Source organism: Lissotriton helveticus, chromosome 4_1, assembly GCF_964261635.1.
Source record: "Lissotriton helveticus chromosome 4_1, aLisHel1.1, whole genome shotgun sequence".
Lineage (NCBI taxonomy): Eukaryota > Metazoa > Chordata > Amphibia > Caudata > Salamandridae > Lissotriton > Lissotriton helveticus.
Window position 1 is genome coordinate 28,942,027 of NC_136063.1, and position 20,163 is coordinate 28,962,189.

Genomic DNA, 20,163 nt, shown 5'->3' on the forward strand with positions numbered 1-20,163 from the left:
GCTGTACCCAGCGCGTCTACGAGTTGGCACCATGGAAAGCGGCAAGATCTTTACCAATCCCAAGACTGCGATGGATCACGCACGGACTCTCCGGTGCCAAAGACAGCGATCACCTACCTCCCAGACATCGGACGTTGATGAATGAGAAGTAAGAGGGGTATAGCTGGACCTACAGAAGGGCCCGCTGTGCTCCAGATAGGGGGAGGTGTACAGACCGAGATGATCTACACGCAATACCTATTGATTTGTCCAGTTTCCCGCACTATTCTAACTGTATTACACACTTCTCACACCGATTTTCGGACTGGGGGAAACAATATGTCACTGGTGGCACCATTCCCTACTACACCGGGGAGTGGGTATAGCCAGCGCGCCCCAATGGGTGACCCCGATGGGACCTGTGTTCACTACTGTTGGGGTTTTTGAGGGAGTTATATGAGGGTCATGTCTTTAGCAAGTTGGGAATGCTGAAGTGGGAGGTGGGAGGGGGGTCTGCATTTATTTACTCTATGCCAAACTCATTTGTTGCAAAGATCATCATACTATGTTATTGTGACTACTGGGAGCACTCCGAGGATGGTAGACCAACTGCTGATGTCAATTTATGGTGCAAGGCACATGACTGGGTCCACATATAATTGCATTACCTGGAATGTTAGGGGACTTAACACACCGCAGAAAATCAGGCAGGTGTTGGCACAATTGGACAGACACCACGTGCACATTGCGCTATTGCAGGAAACACACCTAACAAAAGCGTCAGAAGATAGGGTTGCTAAACGCTGGGCGGCATTTCGTTTGGCCTCCTCCTATTCCTCATATGCCAGAGGTGTTATTATACTGGTGAAAAAAGGTGTGGCGTTCACGGCTATTTGCACACACACAGATCAGGAGGGTCGCTGGGTGATAGTGCTGGGGAAATTGGGAAATGTACTAGTGACACTTGTGAACATATATGGTCCTGTAGTGGACGACACAGCGACTTACCTGAACATGTTCAGAATGCTGCGCGACTGGCCCAAAACAGAAATTATTCTAGGCGGAGACCTTAACACGTATCTAGACCCCACTACTGACAAATCTAATCCACAGAGCACAAGGATGGTCCGGGTCGCACAATGTGTAAGAGATGGCATGCTTGAATTCGGGTTGATAGATGCATGGAGGCATAGAAATACGGGGGTGCTAGCGGGGACTCATGTAACACCTGCAACCAAAGGGTGGTCCCGTCTGGATTACTGGCTGCTCAGTGAGGGGGCACACAACTGGGTCACGGATGTCCATAACCTCCCCAGAACGCTGTCTGATCATAACCCGGTGGTCCTATTGATGAAGCAAAGCTTCGCATATTTTGCGGACTTGGTGTACTCATGAACCTCGTTTATGTGTAACAAGGTAATAAGTGTACGTCTTACTAACATTTATATTAAGTTTGAATAAGGATCAAGAAGCTCGCACATGTGTTTTACTAAAATAATTTACTCGAGTCACTTAATATGGCCGCCGCTTGTATTTAGTTACTGCGCATGCGTCAGTCACACTCACGTGTCCTGACGTGTCTGCAGAATTGGAGGGAAATTCATGCGCATGCGTAATACATAGCTTACACTGCTCGTGCAGTTTGCTTTTGTCGTCGTTTCTATGTAGCTAACATATAGATTGCATAAGTATATTTCTTGATGATAAGTTAGAAGTACAAACCCTGTGATGTGTTTTCATGATGACATTATTATGTATTAATTTGTTTTCGCTTACTTTTCATGTACCGCGGGGAATGGGGGTCTGAGAGAGAGGAGAGCCATATTGGAGGTCCCTTCTGCGCCTGCGTAACTTTCTGAGGCACAGTGGACCTTGACTGATGGAACACAGCCAGTTGGCAGTGATGGGCAAGATGTTCCTGAGAAAGTCACCTCTGCCCCGCGAGAACAGCGAATATGGCTCCTTATATGTTACATTGTAATGTTGCGCTATTGTTTGCCGTGTAGTCTCTCATGGGAACCCCTATCTCGCTAGGCGGTACCAAAATATGTTAATGTGGCATACAAATACTCTATTATGATTGGTGTGTTACCCAAATCCTTCTTTAGGACCAATCCAAATTGAGGGATTCTGACACTTTGCAACATTTGGGGGGTGGTACACTGCCCCAAACGGTATATCTACCCTGGGTTCACCTAGGGAATTGTCCGACTTGTCTGGTGTAGCTGACCTGTCACTGACCCAACGCACTCAATAGGTGACTGAAGATACAGAGAGCTGCGGAGCACTCTGTCCGAAATTGACCATAGACTGAGGTTCTACTGAACCTTAAAGTGCTGGTGAAGCACTTTGCTGGAAGTTCGTTGACCCAATCGGGGTCTTGATCGATAGCTGCAGAGAGGGTGGAGCGCAGGCGTTGCTTCCAAACTGCGGGTGCGGTCCTGTCCTGAGCGGTCCTGTCCTGAGGGTTTGCTGTCCTGTCCTGAGGTCCTGTCCTGATTCCTAATCCGAGGGTATCCTGTCCTGTCCTGGGTGTCCATTCTGCACCTGCTGTCCTTTGAGGGGTATCCTTCCTTGAGGGTTTCCTGTCCTTAACTGACCCGTGGCCAGGGTTTGGTTTCCTCACCAATCTAGGTAAATACTGCTCTAAGTTCTTTAAACTTGCACCTTTCTATATTTCTACCTTTTGCTTCAATAAAGTGAAACCTTTGCATATGTTATTTTCCATGCTTTCTGCAAACCATTGAAAGTCATTTACAATTATCTCGTAAACGTGTTCCCATGTCATCTCACCTGTTAGAAATTATATTTTGCATTGCAGTTTGTCATTTTCTGATATGGTCTAGAACCTCCTTACCTAGACTGTTTAAAGGTCCCTTCACTTTAAGCTTAGCGTGTTACTCTTTATAGGCCCTCCTATAAGTTACCAATGCATAGTCTGTCCATGCTTAAACATTTCTGAGATTGTGTAGTATTTTTCTCATTTGCATTTCACAGCAGAATTTCGATGATTACCTTGTCTTTATTTCTCTATAGTTATATCATTTACATTATACTAGTTATTGAATGCCTTATTCTTGTATACCTTATGAATGAAAATAACGAACTTTAGATAAACATTTTAAAACTTCCAGTTGTCCGTGGTCATTTAAACAGTATCTTTGAATGTTATTGGTTGGGTTTGTATTTTGTTGCCTTTCCTTTACAGCTAGCTCCCTGATTCATTGTGGTCATTAGGTACCCGTGTTAGTGGATGGTAAGTCGGGTACACTGAGAAACAATAGTAGAGAACACACACAAATTGGTAGAGCTCGTGAAGTCACCTGGTCAATGTAGATGGTGATTTGAAGTATATGGGCCCGAAGCCGGAAACGGCGAAATTATTGGTCGGGTGGCCTCGCGCGCTCTATCACTGGCACTGCACATCCCACACAATCCGCACAAACCATTCACATGGCCGTTCAGGGCGGAATCACTCCTCGATCCAGTATATGCTGAAGCCATTAAGACGGCAATAGTGCACTACTTTGAGAACAATGAGGGATCAGTGGACAGCCAGGAAATACTGTGGGAGGCCTTCAAGGTCACAATTCGGGGCGCATGCATAAGCACATCCGCGGAGATACTAAGGGACATCAGGGGACACCTCTCCACAATAGAGATAAAACTGCGTGAACTAGAAACACAATATGACCACACGCCATCGACTCCCCTACTTGCTGAAATACGTGAACATATAGATGAATACAACACACTCGCAGAAACGGAGGTGAAGTACCTCTCCAAGAGACATGTAGCTCGGCGATATGGCGAAGGGGGGCGGCCGGGCAGAACATTAGCAGGTCGGTTACAGAGCAGGGCTTGCCAACCTCCAATAGACCACATTATACACACAGATGGACAGTCACACTACTCTCCCACTGCCATAGTAGAGCAATTCCGCGCTTTTTATTCCACGTTATACACATCCATGGGAGGGGTAGATGAGCCAGCCATGGATGACTACCTAGATGACGTCGCTTGTGCGTGGCTATCGGACATGCACCGAAAATACCTCAGCCTTCCAGTAGATGTAGAGGATGTCACGGACGCCATTAAGACACTTCCTAATGGGAAGGCTCCGGGACCGGATGGTCTAACTGCAGAATTTTATAAAGCGCATGCAGATATACTGGCTCCCCATCTTTTGGAGATGTATGCTGAGGCATATGAATCTGGCCGTTTACCCCCCACACTACGCCAGGCGATGATTATCACTTTATTAAAAAAAGACAAGCCCCCCGACCGCTGTGACTCCTACCGCCCTCTGTCCCTTATTAATTTAGATGCCAAAATCCTAGCAAAAATTCTCGCCACCAAGCTACAACCCCTAATGCCGCTCCTCGTGCTGCCAGACCAGGCCGGGTTTATTCCTGACAGATCCATTTCCCTAAATCTGCGCTCTATCTTCGCCATGCTGCATGTCCTGAATCCCGACCTTCATGCCGTCGCGGTCCTACTGGACGTCGCGAAGGCGTTTGATTCCATAGAATGGCGCTACATGATGCATATATTACGAAGAATAGGTTTTCCTACAGTGTTTTTACGGTGGATTCAGATCCTTTATACGGAACCATCCGCGAGGGTCCGGGTAGGTGGGGATACGTCTGACCAATTTGCGGTGAGTAGGGGCACTCGGCAGGGGTGCCCTCTCTCCCCGCTACTATTCGCTATTGTGCTGGAGCCGCTGGCTTGTAAAATATGGCAGATACATAGAGCAGCAGCTCTGAATTTTAATAATCGCCCAGTGGGAATTTCGATGTATGCGGACGATATGGTCCTATATGTTCGAGAACCGCGCACACACTTGTCCTCTGTTCTGCGGGAATACGTTAAATTCGGCCTGTTCTCCGGCTTACACATCAACTGGGATAAATCCGTAATCATCCCCCTGATGGAAATAACTACTCCCCCATTAGTATGGTCTGCAGACCCTGTCAAGCACTTAGGGGTGTGGATACACAGAAACCCCCAGACAATGATAGCTGAGAATTACGGGGCTGCATACACGGCCTTGGTCGCGCAGATTGACAGATGGCAGAATCTCCCGCTGTCTCTGGCAGACCGTATTTCCATCATAAAAATGGTGGTACTGCCTAAATTTCTGTATCTCTTCTGTAACGTCCCAATCCTTCTTACTTTGCATTTTTTTAAAACGCTGCAGACTCAGCTGTTAAGGCTTGTATGGGGCGCCAAGCCGCCGAGGATAAGCTGGAAAACCTTGTCTCTATCTTATGACAGAGGAGGATTCAATGCACCGGATTTCTATATCTATTACTTGTGCTGTCAGGCCACTACGCTTTTTACTGGTATAAGCCACACGGGTTCATTCCACATGTCGCGGTTGAAGAGGGGGATGCACACCCTGTCCCCCTGCGCAGCTTCTTAACGCACACTCACCGACGTACCCCCGGGTTAGAGATCAACACACTAGACACCACGGTGGCAGCATGGCAGGCGATTGGCCGTAGAACGCATAAGCTCCCCCTGTACGTTCCTGCTCTACCTATAGAAGGACACGCGGCGCTCTCGGTTGCTAGTGACCGTGGGACGGTTAAAGCACTAACGGAAGTAGGCATCACACTCATGAGCGACCTATTCCCCGAGGGTACATACATTACGGGGGACAACCTGGAGTACATTAAAACCCAACGCTGCTATTTCAATTTACATGCTATAGATTAAGGCGCGCAATGAAGGAGCACTACACATGTTTCCCAAACGAACCCGAGACTCTGTCCGCCCTACAATTGACCATCACCGCACCCACAAAACGTAAGCTGGTCACCAAACTATACAAGGCCGTACAAAAAGACACACCACACAGCTCTGCCCCATGCCTGACGCGGTGGAATGCGGACATAGACCATCAAATAACAGAGGAGGAGTGGACGAAAATCTGCTCAACAACGGGACTGTTGTCGTCCAACAGTAACCTTCGCATCATACACCTCAAATTCCTACATCAAACGTATCACACTCCTCACAAGCTGTGGAAAATTGGACTGCGGGCGACGGCTGCCTGCAGGAGGTGCGGGGTGGGGGAGGCGGGCTTTATACATATGGCATGGCAATGCCAACGAGTCTTTCAATACTGGGAGAAAGTGTTGGGTTTTCTTACTGTTATGACGGGGCTGACTTTACGTAATACACCAGAACTGTGCCTGCTGGGCCATGGCCCACACCTGAAGGGGATACTGGGGAGATTTATACAACTGGCCATACTTCTGGCGAAAAGACGCACCTTGTTCACGTGGGATAGGAAACTGTGTCCAAAGGCAGAAGATTGGCTCAAAGATATGGTGTACTGCCGTGATCAGCTGGAGACCTATGCTGAAGAACTTCCAAGTGCCTCACGGCCAAGAGACATATGGGCCCCTCTGCGGGAATACTTAATGGCCCAAACAGAGATAGATACTGACTGACTCTGCCTATACCAACTAACCTTTGATATAAGACGCATTTATATCTACGATAGGAGCGGCTGTACCGGGGTGCATCAAAGGAGGGAGTGCCCCGCGGGACACACTCATATATTTAGGTAGCATAGATTATATTGATATTCTCGTGATACTGTGAAATCTGACCTTTGGCAATGTTTTTTTTTTGTTTCTTATGTTTTCTCATGGCTATATGTTAAAGAGCGATGAACGGTGATAATATGACATGCAATGGTCCATGCTTATTGTATGATTACTTATTGCTCAATAAATAAAATATATTAAAAAATATATATATTACTAGTTGTTGATAATATGCCCCGTTATCTTTTTGGAAGAAATGTATTATTACACGTTTTAGCTTTGTATCATTCTCCCTTCTAACATCAGGTCACCCTTGATTTTAATCAACATTCAAGCAGAATGGCACAATGTCAGCCATCATAGTGATTCAAAATAATAATTTTACAACTTAGCTTTCGTGAATCTACATGTAACTCATCTGTACTACTAAACCTCGGGAGGTTGTGATCAACACACACTGTCAATTTGCAATATTATAGACACTTGGTAAACATTTCAGTCGCCAACTACTATTATGCCATGGATTCAGTCTTAGGTTGTCCTTTACTACGTCATGTGTCTGCACATTGTTCCAGTCCTTACACCCAGCATATCCAAGTTGAGTAGCTGTTTATAAGGCACTAGAGATGTGTGTGAAATGCCTTTAAAGCTAGATAAATATAGTTTCTCTCATAAGAGATCAGGCTTTTAGCCAACATACATCAGTCGGTTTACCTCTTTTATTAGAATGAGTTGTGAGCTGTAGTAAAGCAAGTTTGAGATTCATTATGCAAATATACACTCTTTCCAGGAACTTTGTTTAATTTTTTTGTTTATTAATATTATTTGTTTGTCCGTTGCAAGATATGACAGGTGTTTTGTTAAAACTGAATAAAAGCTTACTGGTCTAGTACATTCTGCATAAACCCATATATGTGTGTATCACTTAGGCACCCAGAACAACTATTGCCTTCATATGAATTCCGGATAAAGCTGCTTTTCAGAAATAGACACACATTAAAAAGCAAGACAAAAGGAACTATGTGCAATTATGCAGACACTAAGGTTTGGTATATTCACATTTTACTACTCTGTGTTTAGTAAGGTCAAATATGCAAATATTGTTATGCTTTCTAAGATGAGCTTGTAATCAAAGATGTACACTAAGATATATTATTTGTAAGCATTTTTTCATTACAATTACAAAATTTTGGATCTCAAATCTTCTTGGCCCTGAGAAGTCCAGTGAGGGCATTGTGTCATTATTATACAATCCTTCAAACTAAGTAAGGACTGTCCAGGACATGTATTCCAGCTAATATTCCCCCATCTGTAAATTCCGTGGACTTGGTACGCAGGAGATGTCCAACTTGCTCATTTAAAATCATATCTCTACCTTGCCTAGAAAAGAAGAAAACTCAATTACAACTCTATTTAAATTCTTTAATATGTTCTCATAATCCTGTACAATTGCCATCACCTTCTCATCAGCAAATATCAACACAACACAAGACAAAGACATTTAGACACCCGGGGAAACCTAAGAGGAAACAGACAAATACCTATATCATACTCTCATATATCGTGTAGTGTATAGCAATAGTACAAGAAAACTCCATATCTGCATGCAAGTAACTTATCTTCAAAAGCATAACATGATACATTACTGCAGGAAATTCACCTTTCCTGTGTGGTCATCCCAGAATTTTTGAATTTTTCTAAACACTATTTTCACTGGCGTTAGAACTCTGTGCAATTTACCCCAGCTGGCCAGGAGTAAAGTTCCTGAACACCCTGTTTATTAAATCAGCCTATTTAACTTAGTGTAAGTCTGTATTATATGGTGTAGAAAAAGCTTCTGGACCATAAAGCTCAATGCCACTTGTAGACTGCATGACCCATTGTCTGCTGTATTGGCAGTGCATACATGGGTTCTGGCCTATACTGAGTAGTCTGACTGCTGCAGTGTTAACATTGTGATCTGCCAAAATAACATTTTTTACAGGTAAAGATCTCTCTTTTACATATTAGCAAGTCCCTCCATATAGGCCATGTAGTGCTCAAGGCAGGGTGCATGGTATTTAAAATGTTGAATGGATAAACCATAATATTATAAATGGGGGCTGGGATGCACACCGTTTTTCCAAATTTTATCACATGTATTCTTTTAAATTATACCAAGACTGCGTGCAAATTGGCTCGATGCCATGCCCACATGACATCATTCAAACAATAGCTACAAGAGATGGGGCAACATTTTGCCCCAAACCAGTGCACAGCAAATTTAGCCATTGAGGCGAGTTTACTCCATGTTTCACGATTTATTCATTCTTTCCTTTATGTACTCCTGTTTCATGCAATTAATTTCTCTGACATTATAGTCCACACGTGGAAATAATTGCCATTTTTCAAAGTGTCTGATGTTCTCAAAGGCAGTGTTTATTCAGATAAAAACCCAATGCATTTTGGGCTGAAAGACCGCATCTGTGAATGACGCACTTCTTGATTCACAGATGCGGTTGGAGGTTTTTTAAAGTTTACGGCAGTGACCCCTGACGAAGGGCTCTTTCAGCCCGAAATGCATTGGGTTTTTATCTGAATAAACGCAAGAACTTGCTGTTCCCATATTTGTGAATTTGCTAACTTTTTCCTTGCATGTTTCATCATTTATTTCCACGACAATGGTATTTCTGTGGTATCCCTTGTTATTTTTCACTTCATAGACTTCACTTTTTTTTTTTCTTGGCAATGTTCTTTATTTGTTCTAATTCCTCATACTCTTCCTTTTATATTTCTCTATAGGCATACTTATAAATCTTTAGTGATGAATAAAATGTAGTTTATCATTATCTCTCATCTCACATATTAATTTGGTATCTAGACAGTGGTTCCTGGGTACTTATCAGTTCGGTAATGGTTCTATGTTAGTATGTTTTGTTTCTCTTTTTAGGTGACTAAATCAATGCTTATAAATGCCTGTCCAGCAAGTTAAATGTTCTCTTGAGATTCTGAGTGTAAGGAATATGTTTTTTTCAGGTTATTCAGGTGTGGCAGTTTTCTTCCTGTGCCTTTATTTCATTTGCCTTTACTAACTCTTCCTTTACAGGCTTCATAGATTACCTCCAAGATAATAGTATCTTAGAGCTAGTTGTTTGCATATAAATTGTTACTTCGTTACGTTGTTTCTTTCTCTTATAACTTACTGTTTTCTGTATGGTCCTTTGCTCTGTTCTTTATTGACATTTTTCATTTCTTATTTCGCTTTTCTCTTTTGTGTGTCTTATTTTATGAACTTCTTACTATGTCATTTTTTTTCCCCCCAAGTTTGTAATTTATAGGCATGAATAATAAATTATTTGTTATATATGTTGGATATTCAGTAACTAGGTAATGGTTCTTTTAGTAGGCATATTATCTTTTGTAGTTATTGTTATTTCTCACAGTTTAATGGTATCCCATAACTTCTCTTTCCATGGTTATTAGGTAAGGGATGCTACATATGAATTTCTCCCTGTTCTATGATTTGAGTACTTCTTCAACTGCTCATATTTATTCAGTATTTTAATTCATCAACTAGTTCTTTATCACCCTACGTCTATGAATTTCTTTTGCCTTATGCAACTCTGTATTTATTCGCCACTGTTCCTTATCACACTTTTTATTCTGCAGGTAATATATATTTTTGTGTTTCTGTTTACTTAACAAAAGGAATTATACAGGTTTTTTCTTAAATATAGAATTTTTAGGTACAGTGATACTTTAACATTTTTGTCATTATTAGAATTTTAAATATATGTATTTGTTAGTTTCCCATACTCTGTTGCTTAATACATTATCTTGCTTTCTTTTTTGAGCAGGCTGAGCTGCGTTTGCTGGCATCTTTGGTTGCTCCTTCACGTTTTTCCCTTCCATGCATTTTGTCTATTATAGACTTCCCCTGGTGTTTTTTTTTTCTCTTTTATGCACATTTTTTTTTCTATTTTCACTCTTAGTTTTTCTCTTTTTTCCAATCTTAGCTTGTTCTTTCTTCATTCCTTTTCTCTTCGGGACTCCTGCTTCGGTCCATTCTGTACGTTTTTATTGCCTTTCCCTTATTACTACATTTCAGCTACAGCTATTATGTTTCCCTTTTGTTTTCATACACCGAGTGTGCCTATTTATTTTGACTCTTCTCTACTATGTCTGGTCTAAATGTTCTTTCACTTAATGTGTGTGGTCTAACTCACCCTGTTAAGAGGGCCAAGATTACTGTAAAAGCTTTTCTATGATATTGTTTTCCTACAAAGAAATCAAGGTAGCTTATATAAAAGCCTTACTGTTACGGAAGGAGTGGGTCCTTGCTGTTTCTTGTTCTGAAGCCTCTGGTAAAATTAATGGGGTTGTGACGTTAATTTCCAAAAATTCTGGGCTGTCTATTGTTACTGCAGAACATGACTTGGACGGTAGATGGTTGCTTACTCGTTTATCCAATGGATCGTTTGACGTACTATAAATAAAAAGCTCTCTGATATTCCTCAAAATGATAAGATGATTGTTGTAGGTGATTTTAATCTCCCTATGGATCCTATTTTAGACAGACATTCTGCTTTTAAATTCTCTTCCCCTAGGGCACATAAACAGATGCTTCTTCTCATCGGCTCTGTGAATGCATAACCCACCGTTAGTTATTTCACCTTCTTCTCTTCTCCACACTCTAGTTTTTCTCGCATTGATTATCTTCTGGTTCAAGCAACACTATTAAAGCATTCTACTAATGTTATGATTCATCCAATAATTATCACTGATCATGCAGCGGTCTTGTTCACTCTCCTCAATCTTACAGATAATATTGTACCACGTACTTGGCACTTGAATACGGAAATCTTGAATGATCATGAAGAGGTTGAACAACTTAACATGGATATTCACAATTTCTTCCAGGATAACGTGTCTTCTGTAAGTTCCCCAATAATTTTGTGGGACGCCTTCAAGTGTGTTATTAGAGGACATATTATTAAATAAATGGTGAAAAGAAATGCTGATATTAGAGAGAAACTCTCTTCTTTGGGGGATAGTATTAAACACAAAGAGTGTTTATATAGAAGCTCTAAGGATATGTTGTTGTTGCAAGATATCAAGAATTTAAAATATTCTTATAATTCCATAGTAACTAAAAGGGCTCATATTGGCATCCAGGCACAAAAGTCCAAACGGTTGGTGAATAGGAATCGAGCTTCTACACTCCCACCCGCCAACTACGATCGACCAGCCACGCACTCGCCGCCGTTCCACGCATCCGAAGAGCCACCATGGGAGGAAGATCCTTCTGGCAGCCAAGACCTGGAATTCACTCCCCATCCGCCTCCGTCTTACCCAAGACCACCTCTCCTTCAGGAAGCAACTCAAGACCTGGCTGTTCGAGCAGTAGCGGACCCCCCTCCCCCCAGCGCCTCGAGACCCTCCGGGTGAGTAGCGCGCTATACAAATTTCTTGATTGATTGGGCAGGTAAGTTGTTGGCGGCTATGTTAAAATATCAAGATACGGATATCAGGACCAATCAGATTTTCTGTATCAATGATAGTTCTGGATCTAGGAAGTTTCAGACTCAAAACATTCTTGAAGTTGTTTGTGATTTTTATAACAAATTATATACTACCAAAGATCAATGTTCTCTTGCAAAATGTCAACAATTTTTGGCTTCTATTCCTACACATACTATTTTCGATGCAGACATGATAGCCTTGGGGAAACCGATTGATTCCAAAGAGATAATTCAAGCCATTAGAGCTACTCGGTCAGGGAAGGCTCCAGGACCCGATGGGTTCTCCATTGTCTTTTATAAGACATTTCTATTGTACATACTAAATTATCTCAAAGATGCTTTTGATAATTTTGTCACGTCAGGAAAGGCTTCTGGCTCAGCTGCTGAGGCTACTATTGTTGTAATCTCTAAGGAGGGTAAGGATCATTCTGATCCTAAAAACTACCGCCCAAACCCCCTTTTAAATAGGGAAGCAAAGAATTTCGCCAAGATTCTGGCTAAACGCTTGGAGAGCCATATTTCTACTCTTATTCATCCTCTCAGACCGGTTATGTTAAAGGTCGGTTGGCTAGAGACAAAATTCGGACTTTTTGTCAAATTTTGGGGAAAGCAAAGCTGTCTAGTTTCCCTTCGGCAGCCATTGCTCTCGACGCCGAGAAGGCTTTTGATAAGGTCTCTTGGCCTTTCCTACAAGCAGTATTATTTATTAATATGGTAATGTCTTTATATGCACAACCTAAAGCTAATATTAGAATTAATGGGGCTAGTTCTTCTTTTGTTAATGTTTGTCAGGGCACTAGACAAGGATGTCCGTTATCACCTCTTCTTTTTTTGTTGTCTATTGACCCACTCCTTCGGTAACTCAATCTAAATCAGGATATTAAAGGCTTTCAATTTGGTTCGCAGAATATCAACACGGCCGCCTATGCAGATGACGTGCTCATCTTCTCGAAAGATATAGCAAATACAATTCCTGCTATCTCCAATAACATTAGAGAATTCTCTCTCATTTCAGGGTACACTCTGAATAAAGACAAGAAGGAAATGTTTCCTCTTAATGCGTTATGTTTTTCTTCCAACACGGGGAATGTTGGTTTAAATGGCAATCGAAGAATATTAAATATCTAGGGATTTAGTTCTGCAACAACTTGACAGACACTATCTCCAATAATGAATCTCATGTCTTGGCTAAGGTTAAGCAGCTTTTGTCTGCGTGGTCACCTAAATACATCTACTGGTGGGGGCGACTTCAAACACTCTATATACTTCTTCTCTTATGATTGTTCCGCATTGACCTTACCCTATTCAGGTCGTATTATCTCGGATACCATTATTGCATTGAAATATATGGACAAAAAGGTTTCTAGGCCAATACATAAATCCAGGTAGTCTTCTTTATGGCATAATCCTAAGATTTAAGACTGATATGGACTTGGTTACGATGTCAGCCTGGGCTAGCAAAGGTATTACGTTGGTCAAAAACCTTTATGATTACAATCAGGACCCAATCCCTTTCTCTTCTTTAGCCAGGCAGTCTAATCTCAATAATATGGATTTTTATTCATTTCTGAAATTAAAGGTTGCCTTGTCTACAGCATCTTTTTACCCTGATTCATATACCGTTTCCCTCCTTTCTATGTGGTATAGATCAGGTCACGTTACCTCTAGAATACATACATTTTTATCCACCACACCGCCTTTGCAGTCTACGGTTACACAGCAGAAATGGTCACATCACTTAGAGCATGATATGTTTAAGCACATTACCCCAGAAACCTAGCAACCTAATGGAAAGTTTTCCCTACGAAATAAGATTGCTCCTTCTCTTATTCAATCTAAATATTTTACTCTCAATCTTCTACTTTGGACCCCGGCTCGTTTGTATAAACTCAAACTTGAAGATCATGATCTTTGTTGGAGCTGTAATATAGCTGCTGGTACCTATCAACACATGGTTCTTGAATGCTCGTTATTACAACTTTTTTGGGAGCTGGTTCACAAACATTTGTTATTAATTTTTGATATTAATTTTGATCTCTGTTTACTTCTAATTTTATTAGGTCCATGGGCAGCACCATCTCTGTTCTCTTTGGACTCTGCAGATATGCAATTGCTGGATTTGCTGTTATCAATTGCTGTTAAGATCATATTAACAGAGTGAAAATCATTTATGTCAATATCATATCATACATGGGTATCGTTTCTCCAAGGGGCTCATACTTCTGTGGAAGAGAAACGTTATACACCTTTTATTTCTAGTGTTGTTTGGATGTCTCTTGATACATATATGAACTTGGCTTCACAAGGTTTGGTGGCTCAATATCCTTTTATGTCTTCCTCTTAACTTATCTCCCCCATTGAAGCAGGTGTCCCGATCTCTTGCTTATCTTTTCTTTCTTCTCTCTTCTTCTTTTCTTCCTCCTTACTACTTTCTTCTCTCTTTCTTTCTTTCTTTTTTTCTTTCTTTCCTATATTTTGTTAATTGATTTACTCAAGCAATACAACTGATATCTGTATTGCTAATTATGGCATTGATTGTATTTATAATGATGATTGCTTATTTATTTATTGTTAAAACTGTATTGCATAATATGGTATTTTAATTATTTTTACTCTTTTTCTTAAATTAATAAAGATTTTAGAACAAAAAAAAGCTGATGACATAAATATTACAATGAATATTGACACTGATAACTACATTGCAGTTATGCTTATAATAAACCTTAGCCAGGCCCTGTACTGAACCACAGTTGTGCTCGGGTGAAGCAGTCCTGCCAAGTATCACGCATTAGGCGTGACTCTAACGCATTTCAGTGTGGTGATCCGCTTCACCGCACTGAAATGCATTGTCACGCATTTGCATAGTGTCTCAGCCGACTATGAAGCGCTGCCTAAAGCTGTAATATAATGGAGTTTGACATCTGGCAACCCCCCGCCCCTGGCGTGCGCGCACTGCTCTAGCCGGCTCCTAGCTTGGATGAGGCTGCTGGCAGGCAGCTCCCAATTACAATCGTGCATAATGTGTCCACCGGCGCAGTTCTCAAATAGCCTGGATGGAGGTGTGCAATGCCTCCGAGCCTCCTACCATTACAGCCGGGACAGGGCGCAGCCGATTACAATGAAAGGCTGGCGCCGCCGGGTGGCGTCACATCCTGCTGCCAAAGGCGAGGAGTTTGTTTTGGAAGGAAGCAGCATGGAACTGTTTATCGCCCGAGCCGGCGCGGTAATTATGGCGCTCGCAGAACTGCCTTCTGCCTGTCCGGCGGGCTGGGCCGTCAACAATCGCCCCATGGAATTGTTAAATTATAGGCTGAGCATGCCTCTTACTCTGGTACAGTGCAAGCGAACATCCAGTGCCGGCGCAGTGTACTGTGAGGGTTCAGCAACTCAGCTGCTGAATGCGGACTTCGAACCCTGCAGCTGGAATCCTCATGGAGGAGCCTGGCCTCTGCTAGTTCTCCTCTCTGTGACAGAACTACGGGAGAATCAGCTGAGTCATCCCTGCCTATAGGAAGTGCAAGGTACGGTGCAGGAGAGACGCAGGGAGAGGAGAGTGCAGTCATGGAGGGTACAGCTGACCCCTGGAGTACGTCCTGCGAGATCAAGACTGCTGTAAGAGGTCCGCCTGTGCCCGGGTAAGTTGTTTACTATATATAGAACCCGTTACACAGTAACAGTCAGCTGCCATCTCCGGCCTAGCCCGCCCTCCTCTCCTCACATGGAAGCGAGAAGCATGCCATGACTCGAGCGCAGTGGAAGAGGTATTGACTGATTTTAGCTGCCTGAGATTTCACGTTATGAGGAAAGGAAGGGTTTTTGATTCTGCTTGAATATGTGGTCCCTTGCTGGGCAACTTTTCACTCTCCCTCTTCATGGACAATGCTATATGGTATGGTATGGTTTGGGGTTTGAACTGAACGACTCATTATAACATTTCTAATCCCAGATTCTTTAGCCTCATGAGGTCACCTAAAAGTGCTGGAGAGTTACGGAGCTAGTTTTCGTGTTACACCCATGCTGCCATCCATACGTGAGGGTGCACGTGCCCTGATCTCCACATCCGGCCTAAGCAGCATATTGCTTGTAAGACCTGAGCGCTTCTGTTTTTATAAATGACAAAAACCTTTTCTGAAAAGCAGCGTGAAAATGCAAAAGGGAGAAATGGTCCCTTAGGGAACATAAAGCACATTATGACTAGTTACAGTTCACATTTAATGATTCTAAAATGATTTCATAATTACCATGCTTGATCATCTGTGTGAAAATTCTATCTCCATTGAGTTTTAAAAGATACGCCTGTTGTTAGCCTGAAATATGAAATGGCTCAAGGGGGCAGTAGGTTAGTGACTTTGAATTTCAGGGGTTTCGCAGCAGCTTGCCCGAGCACCGTGACTGCTGCCAAACCCGAGCCGTAGCTCGCAACGTAAGAGAGGACCCGTCCGGTCCAAGCAACGCGATTCTCTGGCCCCGAGCCGTAGCTCACACCGCAAAGACGGACTTCGCTTTCCCCAGTTCAACGTCCTGCTGAAAGCACCCCGCCGCTGTCAGTGAACCGCTGTGGCGCATAGTGCGGCTGGGTACGTCTCGTACCTTTGAATCGTACCGCTGCTTGCATCGCACTCAGGCGCTTCCCCTCTCCAGGGTCGACGCGTACGCTGTAAAGAAGAGCCTGTCATCAAATTGCATCACCCTCTCCACGTATGGGACTACTGAGCTTCGAGGCGTAGCTCGCACCATCCGAGGAGAGCACCACTACGGGGGATGTCTGCATCGACACCGCACCGTCCGCCTCGATCTCTCTAAGAACTAAAGGTACTGTGTACGCTTCGTACTGTGCGCCGCGCCTCGGACTGAAGTGTCTGCGAGGTGCTTGAGACTCTAACAAGCATATATTTTTGCCCCACACTAGTCGCCCTAGAGCCCTACGACTCACACAGCCTTTAAACAAGCATTGCTAAAGAACTGCTTACTGCTAACTAGAATTGTGGAACCTTTATTAACGTTATCGAGACTTGTGGTAAACCTGATATAAAGAAGATTATATTTTTACATAAATCCAGATTTGTGTCTATTTGTAGTGTGTCATCAAATTACTGTATATGGTTACAAATGCTTAACCCATAACGCTCTGGGGATTAGCCTTGTCTGCTCGCGCCACGCCGCCTAGAGGGTGAGCAGGAGTTATCTTCAAGAGTAACTCCCTTGCCCTGACTAGAGGAGAGGGTCCCTGCTTGTCACAAGTACTCACCTGTGCCAACCAGAGACCCCCAAATCTAACATTGGAGGCAGCGGTGAGGATTCCGAACTTGCATTTGTAATATATGTACAGTGATTGTTGAGCATTACGTAGTGAGTTCAGTCCAATAACGCAGCCACATACTTGAAAATGTTTGCTTTGCTGAGAGAGCTCCATTGTTTTTGAAAGTCATGCCTGGCCCAAACAGCGTAGAAAGGGCAGCATCTGAAGCCTCTGAAGTTGAAGAGCTAGGATGGGAAGAGGCAAGGCTAGACAGCTACAAGAAATCCGAGCTGAAGGGCTTCTGCGTGAAGTTCAAGGTTCCACATGTAGGATGCAAGACCAAGGCAGATCTATACAAGGCACTGAAAGCCTGGCTTGAATCAAGGAAAGCACCTGAGGATATTGTGGAAGTTGAACTAGCAGAGAGCGTCCATAGCTTTGACAGAGGCCTCTCGCCAGGAGAAACATCCTTTACAACGCAACTTTTACCACGCAGTGCTTTTACATCGCAACTTTTACAACGCAAACCATTACAACGCATTGCGCTGGGAGGCGCTCTAGGATAGGGAATAGGTTAATTTACTATCCAATAACCTTCCCTAGTGTCCACGGGGACTGGAGTCGGAATAGTAAATTAAACTATTCACTATCCAGCACCCCAAAGCGCTATGCGTTGTAACAGCATGCGTTGTAAAAACTGCGATGTAAAAGCATGCGATGTAAAAGCATGTGTTGTAATGTCATACATCCTCTCGCCAGAGGAGCTGGCAGATAGACAGGCAACCCGGGAACACGAAATGGAGTTGGCAAAGCTTACATTGAATGGCCAGCTGGAGCTGGAAAGCAAAAGGATGGCTCTGGAAGAGCGAAGAATCCAAATGGAGCATGAGATGAAATTGAGGGAGATGGATCTGAAAGCTAAAAGTTTGGAGCGTACTCCCTCTGGTGGCAGCCCTTTGCCAGTGCAGGTAGAGTCAAGGGTGTACATGCCAAAGGATGTGGTGAAAGAATATTTTTAAAATGATGACATAGGGCAGTGGTTCAAGGCCTATGAGGTAGCCATGTCTTCCCACCGGGTCCCTGAGAGAGATTGGGGAGTGGGGTTGTGGGGGCGGTTCCTTAGTGAGGGGCGGGACACACTGCTAGATTTACCTTCTGAAGTTTATAATTCTTACCCACACATGAAGGAAGCTTTGATGACTAGGTATGGGTTAACTCCTAAATTGTACAGACAGAGGTTCAGGGGTTGTACAAAGATTCCTGGGAGTACCTATGTTGAATATGTGACCTTTTTCTGCAGTGCACTGGATGGTTGGGTGAAGGGTAGCAAAGTGAATGATTTTCAAGGTCGCTTTGATTTAATTGAATGGGAGCACTTGTCCAGTAATTGTTTTCCTGAGCTACGCCAGCACCTGATTGATTGCAAGCTGACTAACCCTAGGAAGCATGTGAGGAGGCGGACCGCTGGGTCAGCACCAGGGTCCACAAGGGTCAAGTGGGAGACTCCACCAGGGGTGGTCAGGGTCCACAGCAGAAGAGTGGGGGGGACAAGGGTAAACAGAGGGAGTTCCAAAGAGGGACCCAAAGTAATTCCCAAGGGAATCAAGGGAAAGGTTCTCAGCCTCCCCCACGTCTGAAGCAAACTGGGGCCCCGACAGGTACCCCTGTTCAAAGAGGGCCCCTAAAATGTTATAGATGTGGTGAAGTGGGTCATTTTGCCAATGATCCTAAGTGTCGCCTGTTTGATAAACCAGCACCCACTGGTGCTCCGCCCCGGCAAATAGCTAGTGTAACCTTTGGGGAGGAGGTAGAAGTCCAAGGTGGGTGGGAGCCAGTTCAGATGACCCTAGTCTCCTTAGGAGACAGTGAGATGGTCCCCGAGAATCTACTGCCCCCCAATACTCAGAAGTATGGGCAGTGGGTGACCGTCAATGGCCAAAGGGTGGAGGCTCTTAGAGATACAGGAGCCAGTGTGACTGCTGTCAAGCAACACCTGGTGTCTCAAGAGCAGGTGGTCCCCCATGCATTCTGCCGTGTTGTCAGTGCTGACAATGCTGTCAGTGTTGTCAGTGCTGACAACACAGAGTCGTTGTCCTATGGCTCAGGTTCCCTTTGAGTGGGCGGGTCTCTGGTGCTCTTCAAGTAGCTGTGAGAACTGCCATGCCTGTAGACTGCTTGCTAGGGAACGACTTGGAGAGCTCCCCTTGGGAAAAGGTGGAGAAGACAACTCACCTGAAAATGGTGGGTTTACCTGACTGGGTGTGCGTGACCACTAAGTTGATGGCAGCCAGTAGGGGTGCTCAAGAGGTCCTGGAGCCTGAGGGAGAGGGCCAGGAACCGGCCTTAGAGAGAAGGCACAGGGGACGCGGGAAAGTGGCCCCTGAAGTTCCCAGGAGGAAGCAGACCTTGAGGAGGATGCCCTGGAGCCTACCGGGGAACAGATTGCTGAACTGGGGGACCTGCCTGAGCTGACCCATTGGAAGCAGGAAGGAGGGCCCACCAGGGAGAAATTCTGCAGAGCGCAGAGAGAGTGTCCTTCTCTAATCGGCCTACGGCAGCAGGCTGCAGACCAGGCCAACGGTGATCAGTCTGGGTCACATTTCATTTATTGGGAGAATGACCTCATGTATTCAGAGCCTAAGGTTGCTGAGCCTGGGTCAGCCCGTGTGCTGGTGGTACCCCAGAGTTTCAGGGCCTTCCTACTGGGGCTGGCTCACGATGTGCCATTGGCAGGACATTTGGGGCAAGACAAGACCTTTGAAAGGCTTGTCACCCACTTTCATTGGCCCCAAATGCGTAGGAGCTCAGATGCTCATTGTAGGACCTGCCAGACTTTCCAAGCAAGTGGGAAGAGTGGGGGGAAGCAGAAGGCTCCCCTCCA

General features: G+C 44.0%; 1 protein-coding gene across 1 annotated transcript in view; it reads right to left on the reverse strand.

The window, feature by feature from the left end:
• Positions 1–7,759: 7,759 nt before the first annotated feature.
• The window catches only part of LOC144828297 (glutathione synthetase-like), a 560,445-nt gene continuing 548,041 nt past the window's right edge, over positions 7,760–20,163 (reverse strand). The window contains exon 13 of the mRNA XM_078686380.1: positions 7,760–7,922. Within this exon, the coding sequence (XP_078542506.1) occupies positions 7,799–7,922 (124 nt within the window). The 3' untranslated portion in view covers positions 7,760–7,798. The remainder of the gene's footprint in view (positions 7,923–20,163) is intronic.